The 25,671-nt window shown below is 43.8% G+C and overlaps 1 protein-coding gene across 1 annotated transcript in view; it reads left to right on the forward strand.

Annotated features, from left to right (window-relative positions):
• The window catches only part of SNX9 (sorting nexin 9), an 83,903-nt gene extending 68,306 nt beyond the window's left edge, over nt 1-15,597 (forward strand). The window contains 8 exon segments of the mRNA XM_081251153.1: nt 375-478; nt 1,921-2,024; nt 4,508-4,585; nt 7,216-7,292; nt 8,416-8,505; nt 10,360-10,474; nt 12,555-12,646; nt 13,951-15,597. Of these exon segments, the coding sequence (XP_081107279.1) occupies nt 375-478; nt 1,921-2,024; nt 4,508-4,585; nt 7,216-7,292; nt 8,416-8,505; nt 10,360-10,474; nt 12,555-12,646; nt 13,951-13,998 (708 nt within the window). The 3' untranslated portion in view covers nt 13,999-15,597.
• The last annotated feature ends 10,074 nt before the right edge of the window (nt 15,598-25,671 follow it).

Below are 25,671 nucleotides of genomic sequence, written 5' to 3' on the forward strand. Positions count from 1 at the left end.
TAATATTGGTTCCTATCTTATATTTTAGAAAAGCTTTAATCTTTTTTAAAAAACAACCTAAAAACTTGAGGCACTTTGTCACATTCGTGGGTGTGTTTATATGGGTGGGCCTTGGGAAAGGAAAGGTGCCGGGTCACCTCACTCTGGAAAGACTTGGGTTCATAAGGACCGTTCTGTGCAGTGACACTGTTTACGTATGAGATGACGTTGGAGGTGCATAGGTGCCTGGTGCGTTTGCAGAGGGAGCTGGTGTGGGTGCTGCTTCCTGAAAGTTAGAAGGGTAAAGCTGGCAGTGAGCCGGTTCTAGGAAGGGAGTTTGAAAGACCAGTTTGGCCCTGCTCTCCACTGTAACGTTATAATGTTCCTGTTTACAGGAGTGGAAAACTGGGAAAAGGAAGGCTGAGAAAGATGAGCTGGTGGGAGTTATGATATTTTCCACCATGGAACCAGAGGCACCTGACCTGGACTTAGTAGAAATGTAAGAGATGCTGCCAAACTTCTCTTCTCCCCAAGCTGAGTCCGCCTCCTTTGCTTACAGGTCTCGGCCAGTCGTCAGACTAGAGTGCGTAAAATGAGTGGGGTTTGTAGTCAGATGCCAGGAGAGCATCGTTTGTACATGAAAGAAGCACTGTCTCTCTAACCATAACATCAGTTAAAGTCTGCTTCCTTTTTACCTTGAAGTCAGTGATTTCATAGTTGACACTGTGGTTAGTAGTTATTTCCGGTAAAGTATGATGAGACAGGGTGGCACCCACAGAATGGTCCACGAGACAGAAATCTCTCTGAACATCGCCTTGGAAGGGGCAATCCCAAACCTGATTTTTCTGTTTTTTTTTTTTTTTTTTTTTGCGTTACATGGGCCTCTCACTGTTGTGGCCTCTCCCGTTGCGGAGAACAGGCTCCGGACGCACAGGCTCAACAGCCATGGCTCACGGGCCCAGCTGCTCCGCGGCATGTGGGATCTTCCCAGACCGGGGCACGAACCCGTGTCCCCTGCATCGGCAGGCGGACTCTCAACCACTGCGCCACCAGGGAAGCCCTTCTGTTTTTTTAATATCCTGTTTTTAATCTTGTCATCTTCTTTTTAACGTAGGCTTGATTGAAAATCTGGAGTAGTTCCTTTGCTGCATAAAGACTAATAAGAAATCTTAGGCTTTTTTTTTTAATTTTAAGAAGCTTTTTTCTTAATGTAAAATCATTGCTTATGTGTTACCAAATATATAGATAGTCTTATAACTACCCAGAGAGAAAAATCAATGCTAATATGTTGACCTAGGTCTGTGGTCTTCCAAACCTTCCTCTGTTCATTTGTATCTGAAGGAAAAATTGTTTGTTTAAACGAAAGTGACCTCACACTATGCATTCTCTTTTATAATCTGCTTTTTTCATTTAAAAGTATATTGTGATGATTTTTTCAAGTTGGTGAAAACTTTTTACATCCTTAAGTAGCTGGTCTGTTCAGTGTCACTTAGATGCTATGCGTCTAGGATATTTTCTCTGATTCATTAAAGTACTTGTTGGAATGAATGAACAGCTACCATTAGCAACCTGTACTATGTTTTTATAGATTCAGTGGTACCTGCAGTGATTGAATTTCACTCAGAAAGATATTCAAGAAATGAAGATTTTATTTACTTTAGAATAATTTTAGTTAAAATTCGCAAGGAATTGAGGGGGGGAGGAAGCAGAGTTAAAATATAAATGGCAGATTTTGAAGTAGTTCTTTAAAAACCCGAATCCAGCCCGTTTTTAAGACTAATTTAGTTAAAGTGCAGTTGTTATAAAGCAAGAAACAAGTACCTGTGGTCACGTTTGGTGTGAACTCCCCTGACCACATGGACTTTTCTCCTCACACCTCATACTGTTCGGATGTTTGATAGTGAAGTCAAGGACCCACCTCCTCATGTTTTTGCCCCACAGAGAACAGAAGTGTGATGCTGTTGGTAAATTCACCAAAGCCATGGATGATGGTGTGAAGGAGCTGCTAACCGTGGGGCAGGAGCACTGGAAACGGTGCACAGGACGTAAGTGCCATCCCTGGCCGCTGCTGGCTTTTGTAGGTGGTGGTGCAGCCTCCGCTATAGCCTTCGTCACCCTGGGGAACCTAACCACCTCAAACAGAAATGCGCTTAGTGAACCAAAGTGATGTCATAGCCACAGCTCTTGGAGGAACCTCACTTCTCAACCCTCGTTAAACGACAGAAAATTGGCTCAAACAAAGCCAGTTCAAGAACTCCTGTGGCAAACACCATGTTCACTTAAATATTTCCAGTTATTTGGGGTTTGTCATCTGTGGAAGATTAATCTTTTCTGCATGTTTAGAAAGTGCCTGTGGTTATTTTTAATCTCATGATTTTATTTTTTAATATTCATCCGTTTGGTAAGATGGATGAATACTAGTAAGTTGTATATTTGACTAAAGCTCTAATTTTTAGGCAAAACCAGTGGTAGGTGATAGCAGAAAGTGCGTACATACATGGATCAGACTGGCACACTGCTGAGAAGAACGTGGCACTGTCACCCTTGCTTTCTGCCTGCTGTTCTACATCCTGAAGAACTTTCCTGACCTCCCTCCCTTCCCTTTGTTTGCAGACCGTCATTCTGCTGACCTGTTTTCCTGTATTCCCCAAACCCACGCCACCCTGGCGTCAGATAGGCCGGGAGAGAAGCACAGACAGTCAAGTGTCCAGCTGTGGGGATCAGGCCTTGGCTACTGTCATGTTGAGGGTGGCTGAGTTGAGTACTTTCAACAGAAACCTGCCCCCTGACAAAGCCTAAAATATTTCCTATCTGGCCCTTTGGAGGATAAAGCCAGGCCTTACACTGAATGGCCCTCCACCATTCACATGATAGTTTATATCAACAGAACCATTTGTCGTGTACCAGCTGTTCATGCTTGAGGGGCAGACACCAGGAGTAATAACAGTTGCTCCTTTCCCAAGGCAAAGAAATACTAAAAATAGAACTGAGCCTGAAAACATAACGTATACAAATGCAACATCAGAAAACAAAATCCGTTTCAAGCCTTTGGTCACAGGGAATAACGCATGGGCAAAAAGGGGAGTGACACTTCTCTAAAATGTAAATGAAGTAATTTAATTTTTTAAATAATTTTACCTGTAAACTCAGCTGTTTCCCTTTTTTTTAACATCTTTATTGGAGTATAATTGCTTTACAATGTGTTTCCCTTTTTTAAAGAAAAATTTAAGTGAGTGCAAATATTACAATAAGATTTTTTAAGGAGATCACAAAAAATCTGGGATTATGGCTTCTTTTAAAGAATCAAATCCCTTATGTCTAACATCTGGTCAGCTCCATGTCCTATAAAATCCATGGGCCAAATTTATGAAATAGTAGTAACTCTAGGCTGCTCTCTTTTGCGGGGAAAGGGGGTTGAGGTATTTTGTTTAGAATTTGATTCAGGCATAATTTCTTTTTTCTCACAAAAGAATTTTTTTAAATTCCTAATCTGTGAAGTGAGAAATCTAGCACACAGTCTACATGGTGAAGCACATGACAAGCATTTTTAACCCCTGGTATAGAGACAAAAACTGAGTTACAAAAGGGTGAACAATTTATTAAAATTAAGCTAATATAGTTTGAATTTGTGTTTCCTGATTATTACAGCTTATAGACCATATGTCAAGTTTCTGTGGCCTAGATTCTTTTAAAGAAACATTTGAATCACTTTTCTTTATTAATATAACACTATCTTCAAATGAAAGTAATGGTTTCTTTTGAAAGGCAGCAGATGTGTTTCAGGGGACTATGTATAGATGCAAAAAAGGTAGCCTAAGATATGAGACTCTTCTCTAGAAAGTTCTCCAAAGTGATCCCAGAAGCCTAGAATTTTAGCACTAGAAAGAGCCTTAGAGGTGATTTATTTAATCTTATTATTATACAGATGAGAAAACTAAAATCCCTCCTCCCTGATCCTGTGAGGTGCCACTGCCATTTTTCTGCACACCCCATTGCGTTCAGTTTTGGTTTTGTTTTGCAAATAATCATTCATATGTACATAGCAGAGTGGGAAAAGCAATGGATTAGGAATCACAAGTGCCAGATGCACCATTTAGCCATGTGACCCTTATTCTCCTAAACCGTGAAATGAAGATGGTGCACCTGCGTTGGTAGAGGGGGTTGTTGTGACGATCAAGTTGGGGTAGTATACGTGAAAGGACTCTAACCTAGACGTCATCTTCTAAGCGAGCTCCTGGTGCACTTTGAGTTCATTCAGTGAATGAGAATGTGGGTAGTGGTGGTGTTCATAATAATAGTGCCCGCCATTAATTGAACAATTGATTAATTTAAAACCAAAAACATTAATAGAAGAAACAATCATTAATTTTTAAAAACAATCATTTGACATCAATATTTTGTTAAGAAAATAGACTATTTTGAATCGTTTCAAATTTCTTTTATTGTGATAGTACTTTTAGAAAATAATTGGATCCATTTCATTTTGCTCAGAGGACTAGTTAATGATTTATTCCTTTTTCTCTTTCAGCATTACCCAAGGAATATCAGAAGATAGGCAAGGCCTTACAGAGTTTAGCAACAGTCTTCAGCTCTAGTGGTTATCAAGGTACACCTTTATTTATTTTTTCTTTGGGCCTTGAGTGTCTTATCCATGCAGACCGGCTTCCTCAGGCTCTTGTCAACAAACAATAACTGCAGTTAAGCACCCTCGTCAGTGAAGTTTTATCTGCTCCACTGAGGACTTCTGCAACCTCACCTTACTACTTTTGAGAAAGGTGGTGGGTTGTTATAATTTGTTTTTTCTTGCTAGCTTCTTTGCCTTTCTTGGGCTCAGATGGCTCTTGTGTTTTAGTAGAACAGGCCACTGTGGTATGTGACACTCTGCCCTTGCTTCATCTCTCTGCCAAACTCTGAAGTCAAGTCTGACTGTCAAAAGCCAGATCTTATCAAGGTATTTGGAGGAAAAATTTTTACTGAGTAACAAGTTCATGTTGCTTTATGTCTCTCCATAACTCATAATTGCTTTCAACTTATCCCATATCGTATGTCTTACTTGTGGTATTTTGAGTTCATCGTGCATCTCCATTGACAACACTTACGAGAAGAAGTTAGCTGTTTTCTTTTATATTTTGGTTTATGTTTTCTTAATTTGGCCTGTGGAGCAGATAGGAAGTAAAAGTATTTGCCAGGTGAGTGGCACCTATTCAATTTGAGGGCATCCTATCACTTACAGAAATGATAGACTTAGTATTTTCACCATAGTGTTTATCCTGATACCCAGGGAAGGCGTGTCTTTGGAGGTCAGTGTCTGAGTATTTTCAGGAAGAAGAAATTAGTCTCTAACCAAAATGTAAGATCTGGGGCTCCCATATATGAATATTTCTTGTTGGCCTGGCTGAATTGTGTCTTATAATCAGAACTTTTAGTCTGGGTGGGAGTTTAGAGGATTTGTAGTCTGGCCCCTCATTTTTGAGATGAGGAACCCCAGGCCTGCAAAGATAAGCATCTTGTGGCCAACAGGCACATGAAAAGATGTTCAACATCACTAATTAGAGAAATGCAAATCAAAACTACCATGAGGTATCACCTCACACCAGTCAGAATGGCCATCATCAAAAAGTCTGCAAATAATAAATGCTGAAGAGGGTGTGGAGAAAAGGGAACCCTCTTGCACTGTTGGTGGGAATGTAAATTGGTGCAGCCACTATGGAGAACACTATGGAGGTTCCTTAAAAAACTAAAAATAGAGTTACCATATGATCCAGCAATCCCACCCCTGGGCATATATCCAGAAAAGATGAAAATTCTAATTCAAAAAGATACATGCACCCCAGTGTTCATAGCAGCACTGTTTACAGTAGCCAGGTCATGGAAGCAACCTAAGTGTCCATTGACAGATAAGTGGATAAAGAAGATGTGGTACATACATACAATGGAATATTACTCAGCCATAAAAAAGAATGAAATAATGCCATTTGCAGCAACATGGATGGGCCTAGAGATTATCATACTAAGTAAGTCAGACAGACGAAGACAAATATCATATGATATCACTTATATGTGGAATCTAAAAAAGCAATACAAACGAACTTATTCACAAAACAGAAACAGACTCACACACATAGAAATCAAACTTACGGTTACCAAAGGGGAGAGGTGAGGGGATAAATTAGGACTTTGGGATTAACAGATACACGCTTGACTCTGTTCACTGGAAAGGCTTAGAAACAATTATCCAATCCAGTAACAAGAAGCACCCCTAGCACCACCCACATGGGGGTTTCTAAACATTATGTTCCCCTAAAATAAATGAGAGCTCCTAGCAGAAGCACTCAGATGTCAATTTGAAGAGCCTTCCACTGTCCAATGAAGAGAAAATTTGAGCATTACTGAAAATAATAACTGCTGTGGAATGTAGCATATCAAATATGTTTAAATTCAGACTTTGCAATGATACTTTTTTAAAACGCTAATCTCAGTTACATTTGGAGGATAGGAGAGAATCAACTTACTATTCTGAAAACTGTAGAGAGAAAAAAGCATTTAACCTGCTCTTCCTATTGCTATACCTCAAGGTAACCAAAAAGTTGATAAAGGCAAGTTTCTCTTTATAGAAGTATTTCAGCTAATAAAGAAGGAGCGATAAAAGTAGAATAGCACCAATTTGCAAACCTGTACTAAAAGAAAAGAGCTAGACAATACAGGGAGGAGAGGATTGTGTTGTCACCACCGAGACTCAGTCAGCAAAACCCAGACTGTGGTACCGAGGTACATGACCTGGTTTAGACACCTCCCAAAAAGATACTCGCAAGAAAAAGGGATGGAGGAGAAAGAACTTACGTAGGAAACACATCAGCTCTATGCCATGTGCGCTGTCTTTGCATCTTGATTCAAGCAGCCAACTTGATTGGAGATACCAAGCAGCTACACACTGGCTGGACAGTTTATACCAGGAACAATTTTCTTTTCTTAGGTGTGAGGTTGGTATTGTCCTTATTTTTTAAAGAGTCCTTATCTTTTAGGTAAAATGTATGGATGAAGTGTTAAATGACCAGTGAAAGGGAGAGGTAGGGAGGAGACTAAAAGATTGGCTGTGAGCCGTTAATTGGGACGTCGGGCGATGGGTAGATGGGGGCTCGTTATACTATTCTGTGGATTTTAAAAGTTTGAAGTTTTGCATAATAAATTTTTAAAATAAAATAAGTTATAACCACTCATAACTGTAATGGTTTTCAGGTGAAACAGATCTCAATGACGCAATAACAGAAGCAGGAAAGACTTACGAAGAAATTGCCAGTCTTGTGGCAGAACAGGTATTAACATAACCACACAATTCCAATTAAGACTTTATGCTACCTCATCCACATATTTAATTTAAAACCTGTTTTAAGACAAAGTTTCCAAATGGCTATTCTCTTCTATCCCTATGTATCTTTGTTAATTACATTGGGTGATAGTATTTCTTAGGCTAAGCTAAAGTAATGGATAAATTCATCATCAGGAAACCTAAATACCTTCCAGTGTTGATGCTTTGAATCCATTCTCAGCCATGAGGGGATTAAAACGTACAGGAAAGCTTTGCTCAAGTCCCTGTTCGGACTCTTGCTCAGCCTATCTGAGCCTTGGTTTCCTGGTCTGGTAAATGGCGATGGTAGCACCTACCTGGAAAAGATCTCAGGATCCAACAGCTAATAAAGAGAAAGCCCCTGGTGCAGTTCCCAGCATGGAGCAGGTTTTGTTTTAGACACATGGCTTTTATTGGAGCTTTTAGTAGCCTGATTTCAATTATGTTCATAGATAACAGATAATAAGTTTCCTTAAGGGGAATAACCATCCAGGTTGTTTCAAATCCCTAAATTTAAAAACCTTTTTTTCAGATGATGACTTGAAATATATGTTTGTATGCATGTACATTCATGTGGTCATTAACTACTCTCCTGATACTTGTAAAAAAAAAAAAGATACATTTTTAGAATTGTGCATACCATAACTATTAAAAATTAAATCTAGAAAAACAGAAAAATTTAAAGTTGCCACTTTTAATGGTTACCACATTTTAAATAAATTTTTTTATTCTCTGCTAAAATTTAGACATTAAACTATATAAGGTCTTATTTGCTTGTATGTAAACGTACAGTATTAACCAGTTTTGTTTTTTTTTCTCACAGTGTTGTATTCTGGGCCACCTCAAAATAGCTAATTTTACCAACCAACCTAAAAATGTTCTGTTTTATCATTTTCTTCACAACCTATGATGAGAGTATAGTTCTTGGGGATTATTTTCTTATAGGAAAACTAGGCTGAATGCTTGACACTCAGTAACTTAATGTAGTGCCTGGTGGATTTGGCTGATACAGTCCTCAGATATAACAGTTTTCTCTTCCTTGATTGTCTGAATTCCTCTGCCAATAATAACCAGTCTGTGTCTTGTTACAGCCAAAGAAAGATCTCCATTTCCTGATGGAATGTAATCATGAATATAAAGGTTTCCTTGGCTGCTTCCCTGACATTATTGGTGCTCACAAGGTAACTTGATCATAGAAGTTCACAGACGACATCCCGGGTGAATGAGAGCCCAGGCACACCGCCCACTGCGTGAGCCTGACCCTCAGTGCCCCCCAGTCAGGAGCTGGTCTCTGAACCAGCTGGAACGGCTTGGAGTGTTTATACATAGTGAGGTCCTAACACGTTTAGATACATGGATAGTTTTTTTAGTTTCTTTTATTCCATAAAATGATTATTTTGAGAGAACCTAAAGTATGATAAATACTCCTTTATGGATATACCTAGGTCAGGTATCAGGCATAATCATCGTGGTGTTTGGTATTCAAGTCAGCGTCAGGAATGGTACTTTCCCTCATCAGTGAGACCCTGTGTGCTGGTCCTCAAAGGTCCTTTCCTGTCCAGATGAAGTAAGTTGTTCTGTCCCCGAGCCTGACGAAGGGTCTCCCGATTAAAATCAAAATGGTCAATATCAATTTTATATGTTTATATGAATAAAAAGGAAACTATATAATTCCCATCATAAAGGTTTTTTTAAACTAAATAAAAGATTGGTTTGGGGTGTCCTCAGATTTTGATTCTTGTTAATTTTTCTCTCTCTTTCAAAATCTGTGTACTACTTCATCACTGTGGGTATTTTATCAACTGTAGTACTCTAGAGTATTGTGATATACTTGGGTTTATTAAGAGAATCTCTACAAAGGCCCGGGCTGTGATCCTAGCAGTCCTGGCAAGTGGGCATTTTAGCATTTGGCTTTATAATTGAAGTATCATGAAGGGGTAGCATAGGTAAGTAAGCTTTGTGCAACTTCAAATAGCTTCGTATAGAACTCAGAACATCTTCTTTATCCACTCATTCATCAACGGACACTTAGGTTGTTCCCATATCTTGGCTATTGTGAGTAATGCTGCCATGACCATGGGAGTGCAAGATATCTCTTTGAGATAGTGATTTTGTTTTCTTTGGATATATACCCAGAAGTGGAGTTGCTGGGAAAGTAGATCTTAAAAATTCTCATCACAAGAAAGAAAATAGTTTGTGACTCAGTGAGGTGATGGATGTTAACATACTTACCATAGTAATCATTTTGCATTATAACTATGTATCAAATTCATTATGCTGTACACCTTAAATTAATACAGTGTTATTTGTCAATTATACTGCAGTAAAACTGGCGGCGGGGGGAGGGGGGATAAAATAAATAAAATGAAAATGAAAATCTCAGGAAAAATCTGAGAACAGTTAGCATGTTGTAGGAGTTTGTGCTGCCATCCGAGTTCTAGGCGGGGAGCCTGATTCGTGCTCTGCAGACAGTGCCAGCGAGCAGTGCGATGAGACTGGCGTGGGAAATGTTCGGCAACTTTTACACCTGTTTCCGTCTAAGTATTAATTTAAAATTAATTCAGTTCCTCTTACAGAAATCACAGTAAAGCTTATGATCAGCGCACTTAGGCACCAGCTTACGAAATACTCTACTTTGTAACAGAGACACAGTGCCCCGGCGCATATGCTAGACTCACTTGGATCGGATGACTTCCTGAACCTAGTGCCTGTTTTCCCATCACGTACTACTCGTATCATGGCAATGGCTTATACGTATTACAGAAAGAGAGCGCTGTTTAGTTTTCTGCTCTGTGGTAGCATAAAATAGTAGCTTTCAGCTAAGTTATATTTTGCAAGAATAGCAACATTTTTCTTTCCAAGTGACTTACAGGAAGTTACATATAGATGCTTACCTTATGTTCTTATTTTGTGGGGACATTTTCCTATTCAGTAGCAAGTCAATTATAGAATATGTTAGCTTTGTTATATTTTAAACTAATAATTGATCTTTTTAGATGCATTTTATTGATATCACTGCATTTTGTATTTCACAGGGAGCAATAGAAAAAGTGAAAGAAAGTGATAAACTTGTTGCAACCAGTAAGATCACCCCACAGGACAAACAGAACATGGTGAAACGTGTTGGGACAATGTCTTACGCTTTACAAGGTAAGAAGGCAAGGTCTGTGGCTAACTAGTGGAGGTTTTTTTCTCAGCACATTTTCTATCTTCCTTGCTGGAGAGAAACTCCGATGTGAACAGCAGTTAAATTAATAAGAACGGGGCTTCCCTGGTGGTGCAGTGGTTGAGAGTCCGCCTGCCGATGCAGGGGACACGGGTTCGTGCCCCGGTCCGGGAAGATCCCACATGCCACAGAGCGGCTGGGCCCGTGAGCCGTGGCCACTGAGCCTGCGCGTCCGGAGCCTGTGCTCCGCAACGGGAGAGGCCGCAACAGTGAGAGGCCCGCGTACCGCAAAAAAAAAAACAACGAATAAGAACTGATTCAAAGTATCTTCATAAGCCTGTTGTTTGCAGGATCCCAGTGTTAATGAAAAGCTGTAATATTTATTTACTTTTTCATGCATTTACGTGACATAACTATGAATGACAGCTTGGTTAAACCTGTACATTTTTATTATTTCTTGGAGACCTTGAAGATTCCTTTCATAACCTTTAATATCAGCCCCTATCCAGATTAGATTCCAGTGTTCAGCTTTCAGCAGCACGTAACCTCCAGGCCCCGAGACCATAGAATGTGAAGGGAGTTTGAACATAGCATTTTGGGCATAGTTTGACTGTTAATAAAGAGAAAATATTAATGTTTTGAGTGTTTTCCAGCAGATAGGAGCAGTGAATGGATTTTTCCTCTTTTGGTGGCTGGATAGAACATACGTGGGCAAAGGAGGAAGGGGAAGGATGTTCCAGTATGAACAAAAGCACACAAAATAACGGTACCAGATTAGGTCACTGGCCTTTGGGAATGAAACACACTTAGAGAGTATTAGGGGAAAAATTCTGGTGATTGTGGAGGGCCTTGAAAGCCAGGCGGAAGAGTCTAGACTTGCTGTGGGCATTAAGAAGCCATTAAAAGGTTTTGATGGAAAAATGAAACAAACAAAAAAGCATTGCTCAAGGGAGAGGGTTTGCTAGTGACCGGGGCCGGGGTAGGGTGGGTGCAAATTGGGGGCTGACATTAGTCGGACAGCCCGACCAGAGACCTGGCTCCTGCCGTCTGAGATTTTGAGAACCCGAAGAAGATGAGGTGCTAGGGGAGAGAATGAAGGGTATTTGCGGGCTTTTCTAAAGGACATCCTTCAGGACTAGGGAAGGTGTGGGAGAAGGGAAAAATATGTGAAAGGCATCCAGAAGTAAACAGGGAAGCCTGACTGAAGCTTTGGGCTTTGAAGGGTTTTAAATGGGGAAGTTGGTTTTGAACTTGTGTTTGGGGTTATCCAAATAAATAAACGAGAAGCTTTGTACAACTTCAGATAACAACATAAAACTCAGAACAGTGAGCTTTTTGTAGGAATTTATGCAGGCAGTTGGCTTTGTAGGTGTGGAGTATAAGGGAAAAGGCGGGGTGCGGGGGGGTAGGCGATGAGGAGCCCTGATAAGGAGGCATCTCCAGAGTTGGTGATGGGGTGAGGGTGCTGAGAGGCAAAGTTAGAGACGGGATTCATTTGCTGAATCGGTACATTCCGCAAACAGGAAGGATGGGCATGTGACCCTCTGCCTGGAGAGAGCCCGAGTTCTGGCAGCCCTGGTGCTCAGCAGCACCAGGCTCCACTCTGAAGAGGGCCTTGCTCACGTCTCACTCCTCTGCCCAGCTTTTCAGAGTCCCTCAGGAGACCTGCCTGGGCAGCCTCTGTGCAGGAGGGGACATGGCAGCCAGCGGGCGCCTCGCTAGGTCCACTGCAAACAGACTTGACGTCCTGAACTGCAGTCATCTGTAGACGGTGAGACCAGTCGGTTTCCTGCTCAAACAGTGGGTGCCATTTGGGTGATTATCTGTATTGGGCTTTATAGGATTTAACATGCCAATCAACGGTAATTGTCCATCTACTGGAAAGCGTTGTTTGCCATTAACTGTTCACATTGTTTTTCTAGGCTCTTTCTAGCATTTTGTCAGGAACTGTCACGGGCCAACCAGATTAAATCGGTTGATGATTAATCATAGCCGAGCAGAGACACCAGTTGTGGTCGTTTGAAGTCTGGGGGGCACTGACTGATGTCTTGGTTTTGGTTGTAGCTGAGATGAATCACTTCCACAGTAACCGGATCTATGACTACAACAGCGTCATCCGCCTGTACCTGGAGCAGCAGGTGCAGTTCTACGAGACGGTGAGTCAGCCCTGCTCCCAGGCCTCTGTGCACACGGGGAGGTCAGGGTTCCTGCTCACATACGTTGACCCTATGAAGTTAATCTGCTTGTATTTTTTAACCCTAACTAATAAACCAAAGGAGGCTAAATATTGAGCAGGGGTTTTTCCCATCTCTTTTAATCAAATCTGCCTTTTCCTTTGAATAACACTGGGTTAAAAGGGGGTTTATTTTTTTAAGAAGAAGATTATTGGATGCTGGTGGTGAGGCCCCAAGAAGCCCTTATTGTGTGGTCCCTTTCCCTCCCTCCAGCCCCTCTGTGCACAGGGAACACTGTGAATGAGATGAGGTCACCCTGCTGTCCCTGCCGGCTCTCAGCTGGGGAAGGAGCCTGGCACCATGCAGGACAGCACAGACTGGCTTTGTTTGTGAGTGAGGTTTTTGCAGTGTACCAGGGGAATTTCAGAATGAAAACGAAAACAAGAGCAAGGGTGAAACCTTAGATATTTTCACTCAGGAGCCAGTAATGAAAATGTTAACTTTTGTACCTCTGCATAGCAATTTTGTTATTTACCAGAGTGTACAGAAAACAAAGATCTAGCATGTATTGAATAAATGGAAACTCAGACATCGAAGACAAATACTGCAACTTACACAGTGACCATGTGTTGGCTGCCATGTTTCTTACTAAGTTTTCCGCTGTTTCCATGGTGTCATCTCATGTATGTTCAGGGATAATGATAGGCAAGCCCCAGGCCCACATCCACGCACATGTCATCTTATCTGTGGGTGGACACTGCCGCACGTGTCTCTCCAACAGTCATTCTTGGAAGGGAGCTGTGGCTGATGTGCTCTGTGCATATTGTCCATTGCGTGTTGGAAACAGTTGGTTTCAGAGACGAGCTGAAGGTGCATCCTGTCTCCACACTGTGTAGCAGCAGCAGGGCCTCGTGGGGAGCCACTCGTCCGCCGAGTCTCAGGAGTTCACAGGTGTCCGCAAGGGCAGGGGAGTCTGGGCCAGCACGGAGACCGGATCCCTGGAGGACAGGCGGATGGTCTAGGAACGATGCTGCACAGCGTGGCAGCGGCTGCGCTGTGGGAAGGAAGGAGCGGGGGCTTCCTGCAAGCCGGGCACCACCGCGGCCGGGGTTTAGGAAGGCCTCCCCACTGCCCGGAGGCTGGGTAGGCGCTGGCGAGACTAGGAGCATCGACCAGTTCCAGGATTTGAAACTTTTGCCATGTTTAACTCAGAAGACGTGGAAATAATAGAGGGCCATGAAGTCACGGTGGGAGAGATGTCTCACGGTTGTTCTGTTTTTCACCAGATTGCGGAAAAGCTGAGGCAGGCCCTCGGTCGCTTCCCGGTGATGTAGGCAGAACGAACGTGAAGAAACGCCGAAGTGCTTCCTTCTGACTTGGGGCGACGCAATTTAATTTTTTCCCTCCATCACCCAAAAAGAAAGAAAGAAAGAAAGAAAACCAAAAAGAAATAGAGTTGGAAAAAACTGCATTTCCTTTATTAAGCACCTGAATGCATCAGTTCTGTAGGGATAGTCGTTTGTTCATTTCCACATCCATTATTTAAACCAATGGAAGGAAATTGTCTATTTTTGGAAAGTACTTAAAGTTGTCAGAATTTCGAATGGAAAATTACGGGTTTCCCCCGCTGATACTTTACATAAAAATGTAATTTATGAGTCACCCACGATCTTCCAGTTCTTACCCAAGGTCAGATAATTACTAATTGCTTTCTTAAAAATATGAAATATGCCAGAGTAAAAAAATATATATGTTTGTATATTTTTATAACTCTTTTCAGCCCTTTGGGATTCCTGTCTATTTAGGAAGAGCTACAGGCCTTTCGCTGAGATATTTATGACTCAAGTGCTTACATTTCCTGGAGAGAGAAAGCAAAGAGGGGCTCCCAGGGCTGTGGCCCCTCATGTGCCCGTGACGCACGTGTCCCTTCAGAGGACAAAGCTTGGCCGAACCCCGGGATCAGAGCCCCTGCGCCCACTACCCTAAAGTGCCGTCTGCTGGGAGGAGCGCCTCCCTCCTCAGGCTTCTTCCCGAGCCCCGGTAAGGCTGGAAGAATTCACCGAGAAAGCTGGGGACGCACTCTGCCTCTGCTCCCGGGGAAGGAGCGGCCGTGCTGACCCTGCGCCCAGGAGCGCCGGCCGTGTGGGCAGACGTACCTCCCGAGCCTTCCACTCGTTTCTAAGTCTCGTGTTCAGTGAGACCTCGTGAGAAATGCCGGGGAAAGCGAGATTTGCCGCTTGATCTGATTTAGACTAGCGGGCCCGGTGGGAATTATCCGAAAAGATGAAGCACAGGTTAGCACACCTCTCCCGGCCCCCCAAATGGAAGGAGTTTAGGGGCTGAGGAGGGTGGCAGCCCGCATAATGTGCGGTCATCCCGAGCTTTTTCGTTTGAGAAAAAGTGCAGAGCGATGTTATTCCCGACTGTACCCTAAACTTCAGACAGAATTTTCCTGATCACTAGTACTTCCCTTCATGGCATAAAGCCAAACAGGATCTTTGCAAAGCGTCAGCTTTAAATCTGGACACTCGCAGACACGGCCTCACTCCTGCAGATGTCGGCGTCTTGCACAGCTGCCTTACTGCATCCTCTCCCCCTGCTTTCACTCTTCTGACCTGACAGTTACATGATAGAAAACGGAAATTTCGGGCCAGCATAAATCAAGTGAAACCAAAAAATAAATACCCGAGGAAATCCAATGAACAGGAATATGAGAACTTCTTGTTCTTCAATATCACGGGTTTTTTGTTAATGTTTTATAAGAAATTTTCCCTACTTGATTTTTCTTTTATAAAATCTCATAGAACAGTGTTTATGTTACAGCCATTTAATGTATGTACAAATTGTAAAGAATATGTATAAATGTTTTACACAAATGTAAGAGCATGTAGAAGCCAACATATAAATAAATTGTTAAAAAACTGTACAGTAAATTCTCAAGCACTTTTTCAAAACACTTTTTGGTGTTTTCGTGTGTTTTGTTTTGTTTTTTTTTTTGATAATTGTTTATTGTTGCCGGCTGCTGAAAAGAGTGCAGGCAATGAGTTTTGCCCTAAAACTTGTTGCTCGTGACATGAATTAATGATGCTAGTTCCTGAAATCAGAGTTCTCAACCCGGGAAGCATGTCACAGTCACCTGGAGAGCAGTAAGAACACTGCTTACTGTTGCCCAGTGTGTTAGGGTTCTCTAGAGACACAGCACCTACGGGATGTGTGTATTCATTCTTTACGTGAGGTTTACTTCTCTTGATACTCCATATCTTAATTCTGTGGTGTAAATTCCGTCACCTTGTCCTTCAGGGGTGTCCACGGAGGGGCTGTGGCTCTGCAGCTGTCCACTGGGGGGCGGTGTCCACACATCGGGCACAACCCAGGCCTCGTCTTCTCTTCCCCGGCCACTCCGCTGGGAGCTCCCCGTGAGGCCGTAGGTGCGGGCTGGGAGGAGAAGGCAGTGTCGCAGAAGTGGGGGCCATTCCCGCGGCATTTGGCCACTTCCTCGTGTGACTTGAGCCTTCAGGGCCTTTAGCTATCACAGACGAGCTTTAATTATAGAATAATTTATAATTTTTATAAATCTTGACAATGTAAAACTAGTAGATAAGTGTCTGGAGAGGAGAGGTAAAGGCATGGTGGAGGAAAAGGTCAGTCCACTTACTGATCGTGTGACACTGGTTGCCCATCCCCAGAAGCACCAGGTCCAGGACGTCAACCCCCTGTAAGGTTTGTAAGTGTTGCGGTCACCAAGAAACACACAACTCACACAGGCTCTGGATGGAATGTAAAGAAGAGACAGAGTGAGACCAGCCTCAGTAATGAGCGTTGGTCCCCATGACCAGTGGGAGATGGTCTGTACCCACCCCTCTCCTGCAGCAGGTGACGGACTCCAACCCTCCTCACTGGGAACAGCTGGAGCAGTGGGACTGGCCAGGCGATTAAGCAGGACAAAGAAGCACACGTCAAGCCCGGAACAGGGTAAGATATTCCTGAGTAAAGAGATAGGCTTGCCCAGGCTGTGAGGGCTCTTTATCTCCAGGTATGGAGATGTTCCAGGCTCACTCTTCTGTGGCCATGCAGGAGTGGAAAGGCAGACTGCCTCTCCCCACACTCCTGGTCCACATCCTCAGTGGAGGACTCGAGAGATCCTGTCTTAAAGGTTGGGAATCCAAACTAGGAATGTCCATTATTTAAGGTAGTAAAAGCACTCAAGTAACTGTGTTTATGGCTGAGTAATTGCTGAGTGGAACTAATGACAATAATGAGGGAGGAAGGTAGTTTTTTCCTATGTGTGTTTCTTAATTTTTTTCAGCCTGTTTGATTTAAAATCCTTTTCTCCAAGAAAGTAAGAAGAATTTGAGTTCCTTTCCCAAGGTTCTCTTGCTCTCCAGCTGGCTTTCCAGCTCTGCCAAGAATGCACAGTCCTCACTGCTTTTTACCCAGGCTGATTGTCAGCACTGTTTGCAGCAAACAGCCTTGGTGGATGAGGTAAAGGTCTTCTAGGAAGAGGAGCAGGTGTTCCTACTGCTTGCTATAAAATGCGGGTTTCCCAAGCTCCAGGTTCCTTTCCACAAGAAGGCATCCCTCGGGCGCCCCCTAGTGGCCCCTGATGGACTTGCAAGGCGGGGAGGGGAGAACCAGCCTGTGAGCTGAAGCTCCCTGGCTGGCTGTGCCGCTAGAAATTGAGTTACCCATTGTCTCTGACTCAGGGGTTTCATTCTCCTGTGGGCATCCATGAAACAGCAACAGACTAACTAATTTACTTGTAAATAGAACAAAATCAAATCCCAGACCCAGCAGTTACTTCTGTAAGAAAACTTTTTTTTAAGTTTATTGAAGTATAGTTGATTCACAATGTTGTGTTAATTTCTGCTGTACGGCAAATTGGTTCAGTTATACATATATACATTCTTTTTCATATTCTTTTCCATTATGGTTTATCACAGGATATTGAATATAGTTCCCTGTGCTGTACAGTAGGACCTTGTTGTTTATATATTTTATATACAGTAGTTTGCATCTGCTAACCCCAAACCCCCAGTCCATCCTTCCCCCACCCACCTCCCCCTTGGCAACCACAAGTCTGTTCTCTATGTGAGTCTGTTTCTGTTTTGTAGATAAGTTCATTTGTGTCATATTTTAGATTCTACATATAAATGATATCATATGGTATTTGTCTTTCTGACTTACTTAGTATGATCATCTCTGGGTCCATCCATGTTGCTGCAAATGGCATTATTTCATTCTTTTTTATGGCTGAGTAATATTCCATTGTATATATATACCACATCTTCTTTATCCATTCATCTGTTGATGGACATTTAGGTTGTTTCCATGTTTTGACTATTGTGAATAGTGCTGCTATGAACATAGGGGTGCATGTATCTTTTTGAATTATAGTTTTGTCCAGATATATGCCCAGGAGTGGGATTGCTGGATCATATGGCAACTCTATCTTTAGCTTTTTGAGGAACCTCCATACTGTTTTCCATAGTGGCTGCACCAATGTAAAATATTTTTAAAAACAAAGAATAAGAAACCCAATCAAAAAATGGGCAAAAGACCTAAACAGACATTTCTCCAAAGAAGACATGTAGATGACCAATAGGCACATGAAAAGATGCTCATCATCGCTAATTATTAGAGAAATGCAAATCAGAACTACAATGAGGTATCACCTCACACTGGTCAGAATGGCCATCATTAAAAAGTCTACAAATAGTAAATGCTGGAGAGGGTATGGAGAAAAGGGAACCCTCCTACACTGTTGGTGGGAATGTAAATTGGTGCAGCTGGGAACAAACTAAAGTTTTAGCAAAGCAGAAGGAGATTTTTTTCCCCAGCTTTACTGAGCTATAATTGACATATAACCTTGTGTGAGCTTACAACATCATGATTTGATATGTGTATATATTTGTAAATGATTGCCAAGCTTAGTAAGGTTAGTGAACACATCGATCACCTCACATAGTTATAATTTTGTGTGTGTGAGGTGAGAAGTTTTAAGATCTACCCTCTTATATAGCTTTCATATATATAACACAGTATTTTAACTGTACCCATGCTGTGTGAATGCTGTTGACAATTCAAAGGCCAACAGTGGGCGAGGTTGTCTGAAGGCCATTAAACCTCTGTGGAGATTTTTTAACTTCTGAGTCAAGAGTAAGTTCAAAGGTCTTTAGGTGGGAATACACATCCATAGCTTAAGCCAAAAAAAAAAAAGTTATAAAGTTCAATTAAGCAATCAGTTTGTAGGATTTTCAAAACTCTTTGCGGGGGAGAGAGAGAGAAATGTGTGTACCATGAACCAGGAACCTGGGCCATGCATGACCAACTGCTTTTAAGTTTGAAGCACTGGTGTTTTTGGGTTTTGGGGTTTTTTAATGGCTCATGTTTGGGAGCTTCCCTGTAGAGGGGGTGCCTGGAGCAAAGTTGGGGAGGCCCAGGGGCTGGGGTTGGTGGTGAGTTATCAATTCCAGAGAAAAGCCACTGACGTAACTGAAAATGATGTTGGTTCACCAGAAAGCCAGAGTCCTGCACTTCTCTGGGTATAAAACAGTGTCGGGGCATGTGGTGGTAAGTATGGACATGGCAGCCTCCCATGGTCAGATGCCTGGGCCCAGAGGGAACACATAGCCCCGCCACTTGTCCTGAGAGCATTGGTTCTCAGTCGTAGGCAACATTACCCTCGGGAGACATTGGCAGTGCCTGGGGACATTTACGAGGACTTACTGTCATCTGGTGGGTAGAAGCCAGAGCGACTGCTGAACACCCTCTGATGCACAAAACAGCCCCCATGAAAAATTACCCACCCAAAGTGTCAACAGTACCCAAATTGAGAAACGCTGCTTTAAAGCAGACATGACTGTGATTTGCCTTGGGACCGATAGGCGTTTTCAGGACACAGAGATGGCACTCAACAAATGCATGTGGATAAGGATAAAAACCTATTATCAATAAAATCTAGGAGTGCCCAGGGTAGTGCTGGAATAGAGTGTGCCCAGAGAGGCTTTAAGGCCAAGAATGCAAAACCTGAACCAGGAAGCAGCACATGGGCTAAGACTGAGCTTCTCTAGTGGTTCTTTGGGGGTAAGACGATGAGTGATCTTTATATAAGATTATATTTTTCTGAGTTTTTTTAACAATGATCTTGTATTGTAATTCAAAAAAATGTAGTGAACCACATAGTGGCTCTAGCTAACACTGCTGTACGATATACAGGAAGGCTGTCAAGAGAGTAGATCCAGAGAGTTCTCATCACAAGGAGAAAGTTTTTTTCCTTTTTTCTTTTTTTCTTTCCTTTTTATCGTATCCATATGAGATGATGGATGTTAGCTGAACCTATTATAATCATTTCATAATATGTGTAAATCAGGCTGTACACTTCAAATTTATACAGTGATGTGGATCAATTATTTTCCTATAAAACTGGGAAAATGAATAAAAATTTATTTGACATTACTAAAAAAATTGTTTTGTAAGCTGTTGGAATGATCTAGTTTCCCAAATCATCCGTTTCCTGGGCATTATTAGCACCACCCGTCAGAACGGGGCTGATTCTCACTCTATGTACAGACCTCAGTTCATCTGCCAGTTCAGCCTTGTGAGGTGGGAACCATCAGAACTTTGAAGACCTTCCTCCTGGTGAAGGAAACCCTTGGTAACGTAAAGAGGTCTGAATTGTGAGTCGGATCCCTGGGCTGTGGTCCCAGGTCTGACACATCTGTCACCTTGAACAAGTCATGTGAGCTCTCTGGACCCTAGTCCCCTCAGCCACGGAGTGGCTGGGCTAAGAACAGATATGTCCCAGAGCCCTTCCCAGCCCTGGGCCCTTCTTGAGTCGCCCACATGAGGGCAGGGTGTGGGCGTGGGCCCACAACCCCGTGGCTTCAGTGGGGTCAGCCACCCCTGGACTGGCTCCCGAGTGACCGTTTGGGACCCAGTCCCAGTGAGTTTAAGGGCAGAGCAGCGTGTGTCCCAAACGTCATCACTCATCAATCCTGCCAATTCAAAAGCAGGACCTGGCCCCAACTTCCACCTGCTGCTCTAGGCACGTCTCACCTGGCAGGAGACAGAGGTGAGCTCGTGAGCAGATGCATCCAGGGTGAGTGTCGGATTACCCTCTTTTTTCCTACAAACCTTCTTGATCTCAAAGTGGTCAGCCAGCGCGAATCCACTCCACAGCAGTTGGTGAGGGGAGGTGCAGATGTCGATTCTCTCTTCCGTAATGGTCATTGTCACTGTCATCACAAATGGGTACATTGACGTGCAGGAGTGACCCCCCTCTGCTCCATACCTGCCACGCACTTTCTGAGCTCCGAGTGTCAGGCAGCACTCACTCGTGCCCTTTGCCTTGACAGACTCGGAGCCTTCATAAAATGATGAGCCTCTAAACTAATGAGGGAGTTCTGTAATCTTTCTACTTCCTAGTATGGGTGTTAGTTTGGCTACGGGAGAGGAGACTGGTTGTCTCCAAGGCTTTAAAAGTTATTGCTGGCACTTTGGCAAGCAGCTTCCTTCTAAGCAGCACTGTCTCTCAGAGAATCCTGGAGACACTGTGAGCTTATTATTTGAACATTAAATCCAATATCATGTGATGCTCTTTGGCTGGAAAGCTAACGTGAGGCATGTGACAGGCCCAGAGTGAGGCCTGGGGCCTTGTTGAAATGGAGCCCGGGGCTGGGGGCGGGGCCCATCCCTCCTCCGGGCAGCTCACCCGCTTCCCACTCCTGCTGCCTAATTGGATTATTCTTTAAATCGATTCTGTTCTCCGAGTGGCACCCATACGTTTTTGGCTAATAGTGGCTTTCTATTTTGCTTTTTAGCCATCAGATGTAGCTAATTCTCAAGTGAAGAGGGCAAGGGGGACAGTTAATAACGGAAAATTTGGACTCAGGGCTGCCCCTGGAGTTGCACGTAGGATGTTCCCTCTGTCCGGGTCACCTTCTCCCCGGCTCCTTCCCACGCAGATACAGAAACTTCTCAGGCTGCATTCAGTTCACTCCTTCATTTAATAACGTTGGCTGTTATGATTACTGATTCACCTGGACCTCGAGGAGATGCTGTGCCTTAGCCATAGAGGACCTCGGTCAGGCCAAGGGGCAGCAAGCAGAGAGGCCACAGGCAGGCAAAGCAGGCTGGACGCACAGAACCGAAAGGCTGTGAGCAGGAGGGACGACACATGGCCCGGCTCCGGGCTGACCATCCTGGCCTTGCTTCCGGAGTAACCAGAGCTCTGAGTGGACTTGCGTTTTTGACTCTCCCTCCAGTCCAGACGGGAGACTGGTCGTGGAGGACGCGCGTGAGCCCCTACTGAGGGGGTGCCTTTCTGAGGACCCTGCCAGATGGCTGTAGCAGGATGTCATCCCACTGCAGCTGCTGACTCTATGACCTATTCCCAGCCCTGTGTGACTCCTGGGAATTGTTTGGCCCATTGATTTCTGCTGGTTGCATCACTGCCTCACGTGGTGTCCTCACAGGGGCGCATGGGGCAATCAATATTCAGCGAAAGCCTTGTCTCTAGGGGTTAGAGACAGCTAACAGCTGCAGCTGTTCTGCAGCTCTGCAGAACACAGTCTCTCTCTGTAGCTCCCTTCTCTCCTGCACTCTGCCCATCTAATCCTAGCTGCCTTCATCTCCCAGAGCTCTGATCTGTCTCTTCGACTCAGTGAGACCACAGAGCTCTATGTGGTTTCCTCCTCCCTGTACTGAGCCTGGAATCTGCATTCAGGCAGAATTTGGGGCCATAATGGGGCTCACCTATTTCTCTTCTCTCAGTGATCAGAGTCCTGTGATGCCTGTTGTCTAAAGTCTGGACCCATTTTTCATATATTCTGTTTTTCTCTAAGGAGAGGTAACCTGCCCTCTGTTACTTCATCAAGGCTGGAAGTAGAAAACCTACCATTTATTTTTAAAGTCTGAGGTGGGGGTAGTTCCCCATCCACAGAGAACATCTCAGCACACGTTCCTCAAAACTTACTTTAATTTTCAGCCATGTTCTAGCGGTCCCTGCACGTTATACCTTCATCATCATTTTGTTCTCATCTTCCTCTGCGCCCGCTGAGGGATCACGCTTCCCCATCTCCATAGAATTAGGCATCACTGTGTGACTTGCTTTAGCCACAGAAATAGAGTTGGGAGCATCGAATACACTTCCTAGTGCTCATCTCTCAGCCCCTCTTTTCCGTCACGCGATGACAGCGAGAGTAAGTGTTGACATGAGGGGGGTGGAGAGTTGAAGCACACAGGAGAGGTGGCCTGGAGAGCGGCTGGGACCCACAGCGGAATTTGCACGAGCCAGGAGGAGACTCCTGCCACGTTGAGCCACTGAGGTCTGGAGCTGTTTTTTGTGCAGCATGAACCACACCAGCCTGTCCTGCCTGAGATAATCCCTCTTTATTGAGCCGGAGTATGCGTTCACCCTGACCCTAGACACGTGTCTATAAATATGTTGGTTTAATGAAGCAGGAGTTTTTGAAAATGTACCATTTGGAAAACTATCAGTCCACCGGAAAATGAGGAGCCAGAGGAAGCAAAACCAAGCAAAACTACAAAAGGAAACGGACCATTTTTTTGAGATTGAGTTCTTTTGTTGATGTTGTTTAGATCACTTCCAGACGGATCAATCCATTGTAATTCAGGAGGATTTATACTTCCCTTGCCCCAAATCTAAACAGAATGGAAAACAAATTAGCATAAACTATAGGTATTTGTCTACAACAGGAGGCTTGACCCTGGTGAACTGAAATTCTTCTGTGAGGCACCATCTGTCCTCTCCTCTTCTATTACATGAGGTTAGCTTTGCCTTTATCAGGCGCCAGAGGAAATGCCTTCGTGGTTAAGATTTACTCCCCAACCACCTGTAGAGGTGCTTTTCCCCCCAGTTATATTGAGATATAATTGACACATAACATCGTATGAGTTTAAGGTGTAGAGCAGAATGATATATGTGTATATCGTGAAACCATCACCACAATAGTTTAGCTCACATCCATCACTTCACATAGTTACCAATTTGTTTTTTATTTTTCTTGTGATGAGAACTTTTAAGAGATACTTTCGATAGCAGCTTCTTCTAACTTGCTTCCAAAAGAGGAATTCTTAACCTTTCGTCCATATATTACTGGGGTGCGTGTGTCAATGAATCACATGCGATTGTAGGCATATTATGTGCATATTTTACATTTTTTCTGGGGAAAAGGATTGCACCTTTCATCAGATTCTTAAAGGTCTAGGTGACTCACTTTAAAGACAAAGTCAATTTCCTCACCTAAACAGAATCTCATCTCACATTTCATCAGCTGAGTCCTGTTCTTTTTCTTGTAATTGCTTCTCCTTCTCTTTCATTTTTCTTTTAATACAGGAACAGAAGGAATGTCTTAAAGAGGGAGGGATGAGTAATTTCACAAGTGGGCGGGAGGCAGTTTCCACTTAGCCCTCGAGGTTCTGGCTGATCACCCAGGTCAGCCGTCGGAGCGGGACACAGGATTTTAATGCGAGCCATCGTTGTGCAAAGTCCTCAGGGGCTCGCTCTTTTTTTTTTTTTTTTTGCGGTACGCGGGCCTCTCACTGTTGTGGCCTCTCCCGTTGCGGAGCACAGGCTCCGGATGCGCAGGCTCAGCAGCCATGGCTCATGGGCCCAGCCGCTCCGCGACATGCGGGATCCTCCCGGAGCGGGGCACGAACCCATGTCCCCTGCATCGGCAGGCGGACTCTCAACCACTGCGCCACCATGGAAGCCCCTCACTTTAATTTTTAAAACTATATAAAAAAGCAAAATTTAAGAGCAAATTTTTTTAAATTTGTATTTTGATAATTTTTAAGCACTCAGAAAGTTGAAAGAACAGTTTATTTTAGATGTATATTTTATTTGTAAAATTTGTATTTTATTTAAAATTTATATTTTATTATATTTTTAATTCCATTAAAAATTTATATTTTGAAAGTTTTCAAATATACAGAAAAATAGAAACATAAAGAAAGTATCTCCTTTCTCACACTTCCACAGGATGGGTTCAGTATCCAGCCTCTGCCTGCATCCCTCCAAGGATGGGGAGCTTACTTTTACACAGGCAGCCTTTTTAAAAAAACACACACACAAAAAAAACCTATAACACACATCTAATTGCTATACAGGTCTTCTGGATGTTGAACCAAAACTCACCCCTCTAACTTTTTTTTTTTTTTTTTTTTTTTTGCGGTAGGCGGGCCTCTCACTGCCGTGGCCTCTCCCCCCGCGGAGCACAGGCTCCGGACGCGCAGGCCCAGCGCCACGGCTCACGGGCCCAGCCGCTCCGCGGCATGCGGGATCCTCCCAGACCGGGGCACGAACCCGTGTCCCCTGCATCGGCAGGCGGACTCCCAACCACTGCGCCACCAGGGAAGCCCAACCCCTCTAACTTTTTTCTCCGCTCTCTGGAGTGACAATGTACAGGTCTTACTATTAAACACTTGGCATTTTCTCCATCAATGGGTCTTGTATCAGTGGTCCCCAGCCTTTTTGGCACCAGGGACCGGTTTCGTGGAAGACAGTTTTTCCACAGACGGCGGGGGGTGGGATGGTCCAGGTGGTAATGCGAGCGATGGGGGCAAGTGTTAGGACCACTACCGGTCTGCGGCCCCGGGGGTCGGGGAACCCTGTAGTAACCCGCTCAGCAAAGGGGTATTTCTGGAGAAGAGTCAAGGATAGAAGGGGAAACAGGCCTCCCCATCCTGAAGTGGGAGCCCATTTGGGAGGCCTGCTCTTCCTCTTGGTTCGAAGTTCATGACCTCTGAAAAGGGCCGTGGTGAGGGAGACGTGGGGTGGAGGGAGGGTCTCCTCTTTACAGTGGGAGACACTGGAGCGCATTTGTACCCTGCGGGGAACGATCCAGGAGAGAAGGGGATATGGGTGACGTGGAACAGTAGGGCTAAGAGAAGGAACAGAGTCCTTGGGAAGGGAAGGTGGATGGGGTCTGAGCACATGGAGGGAAGCAGGGACTTGTATTGAGGTAGAAACTCTATTTTCCCCCCAA

This window comes from Mesoplodon bidens (assembly GCF_964165515.1).
Source record: "Mesoplodon bidens genome assembly, chromosome: 12".
NCBI lineage: Eukaryota > Metazoa > Chordata > Mammalia > Artiodactyla > Ziphiidae > Mesoplodon > Mesoplodon bidens.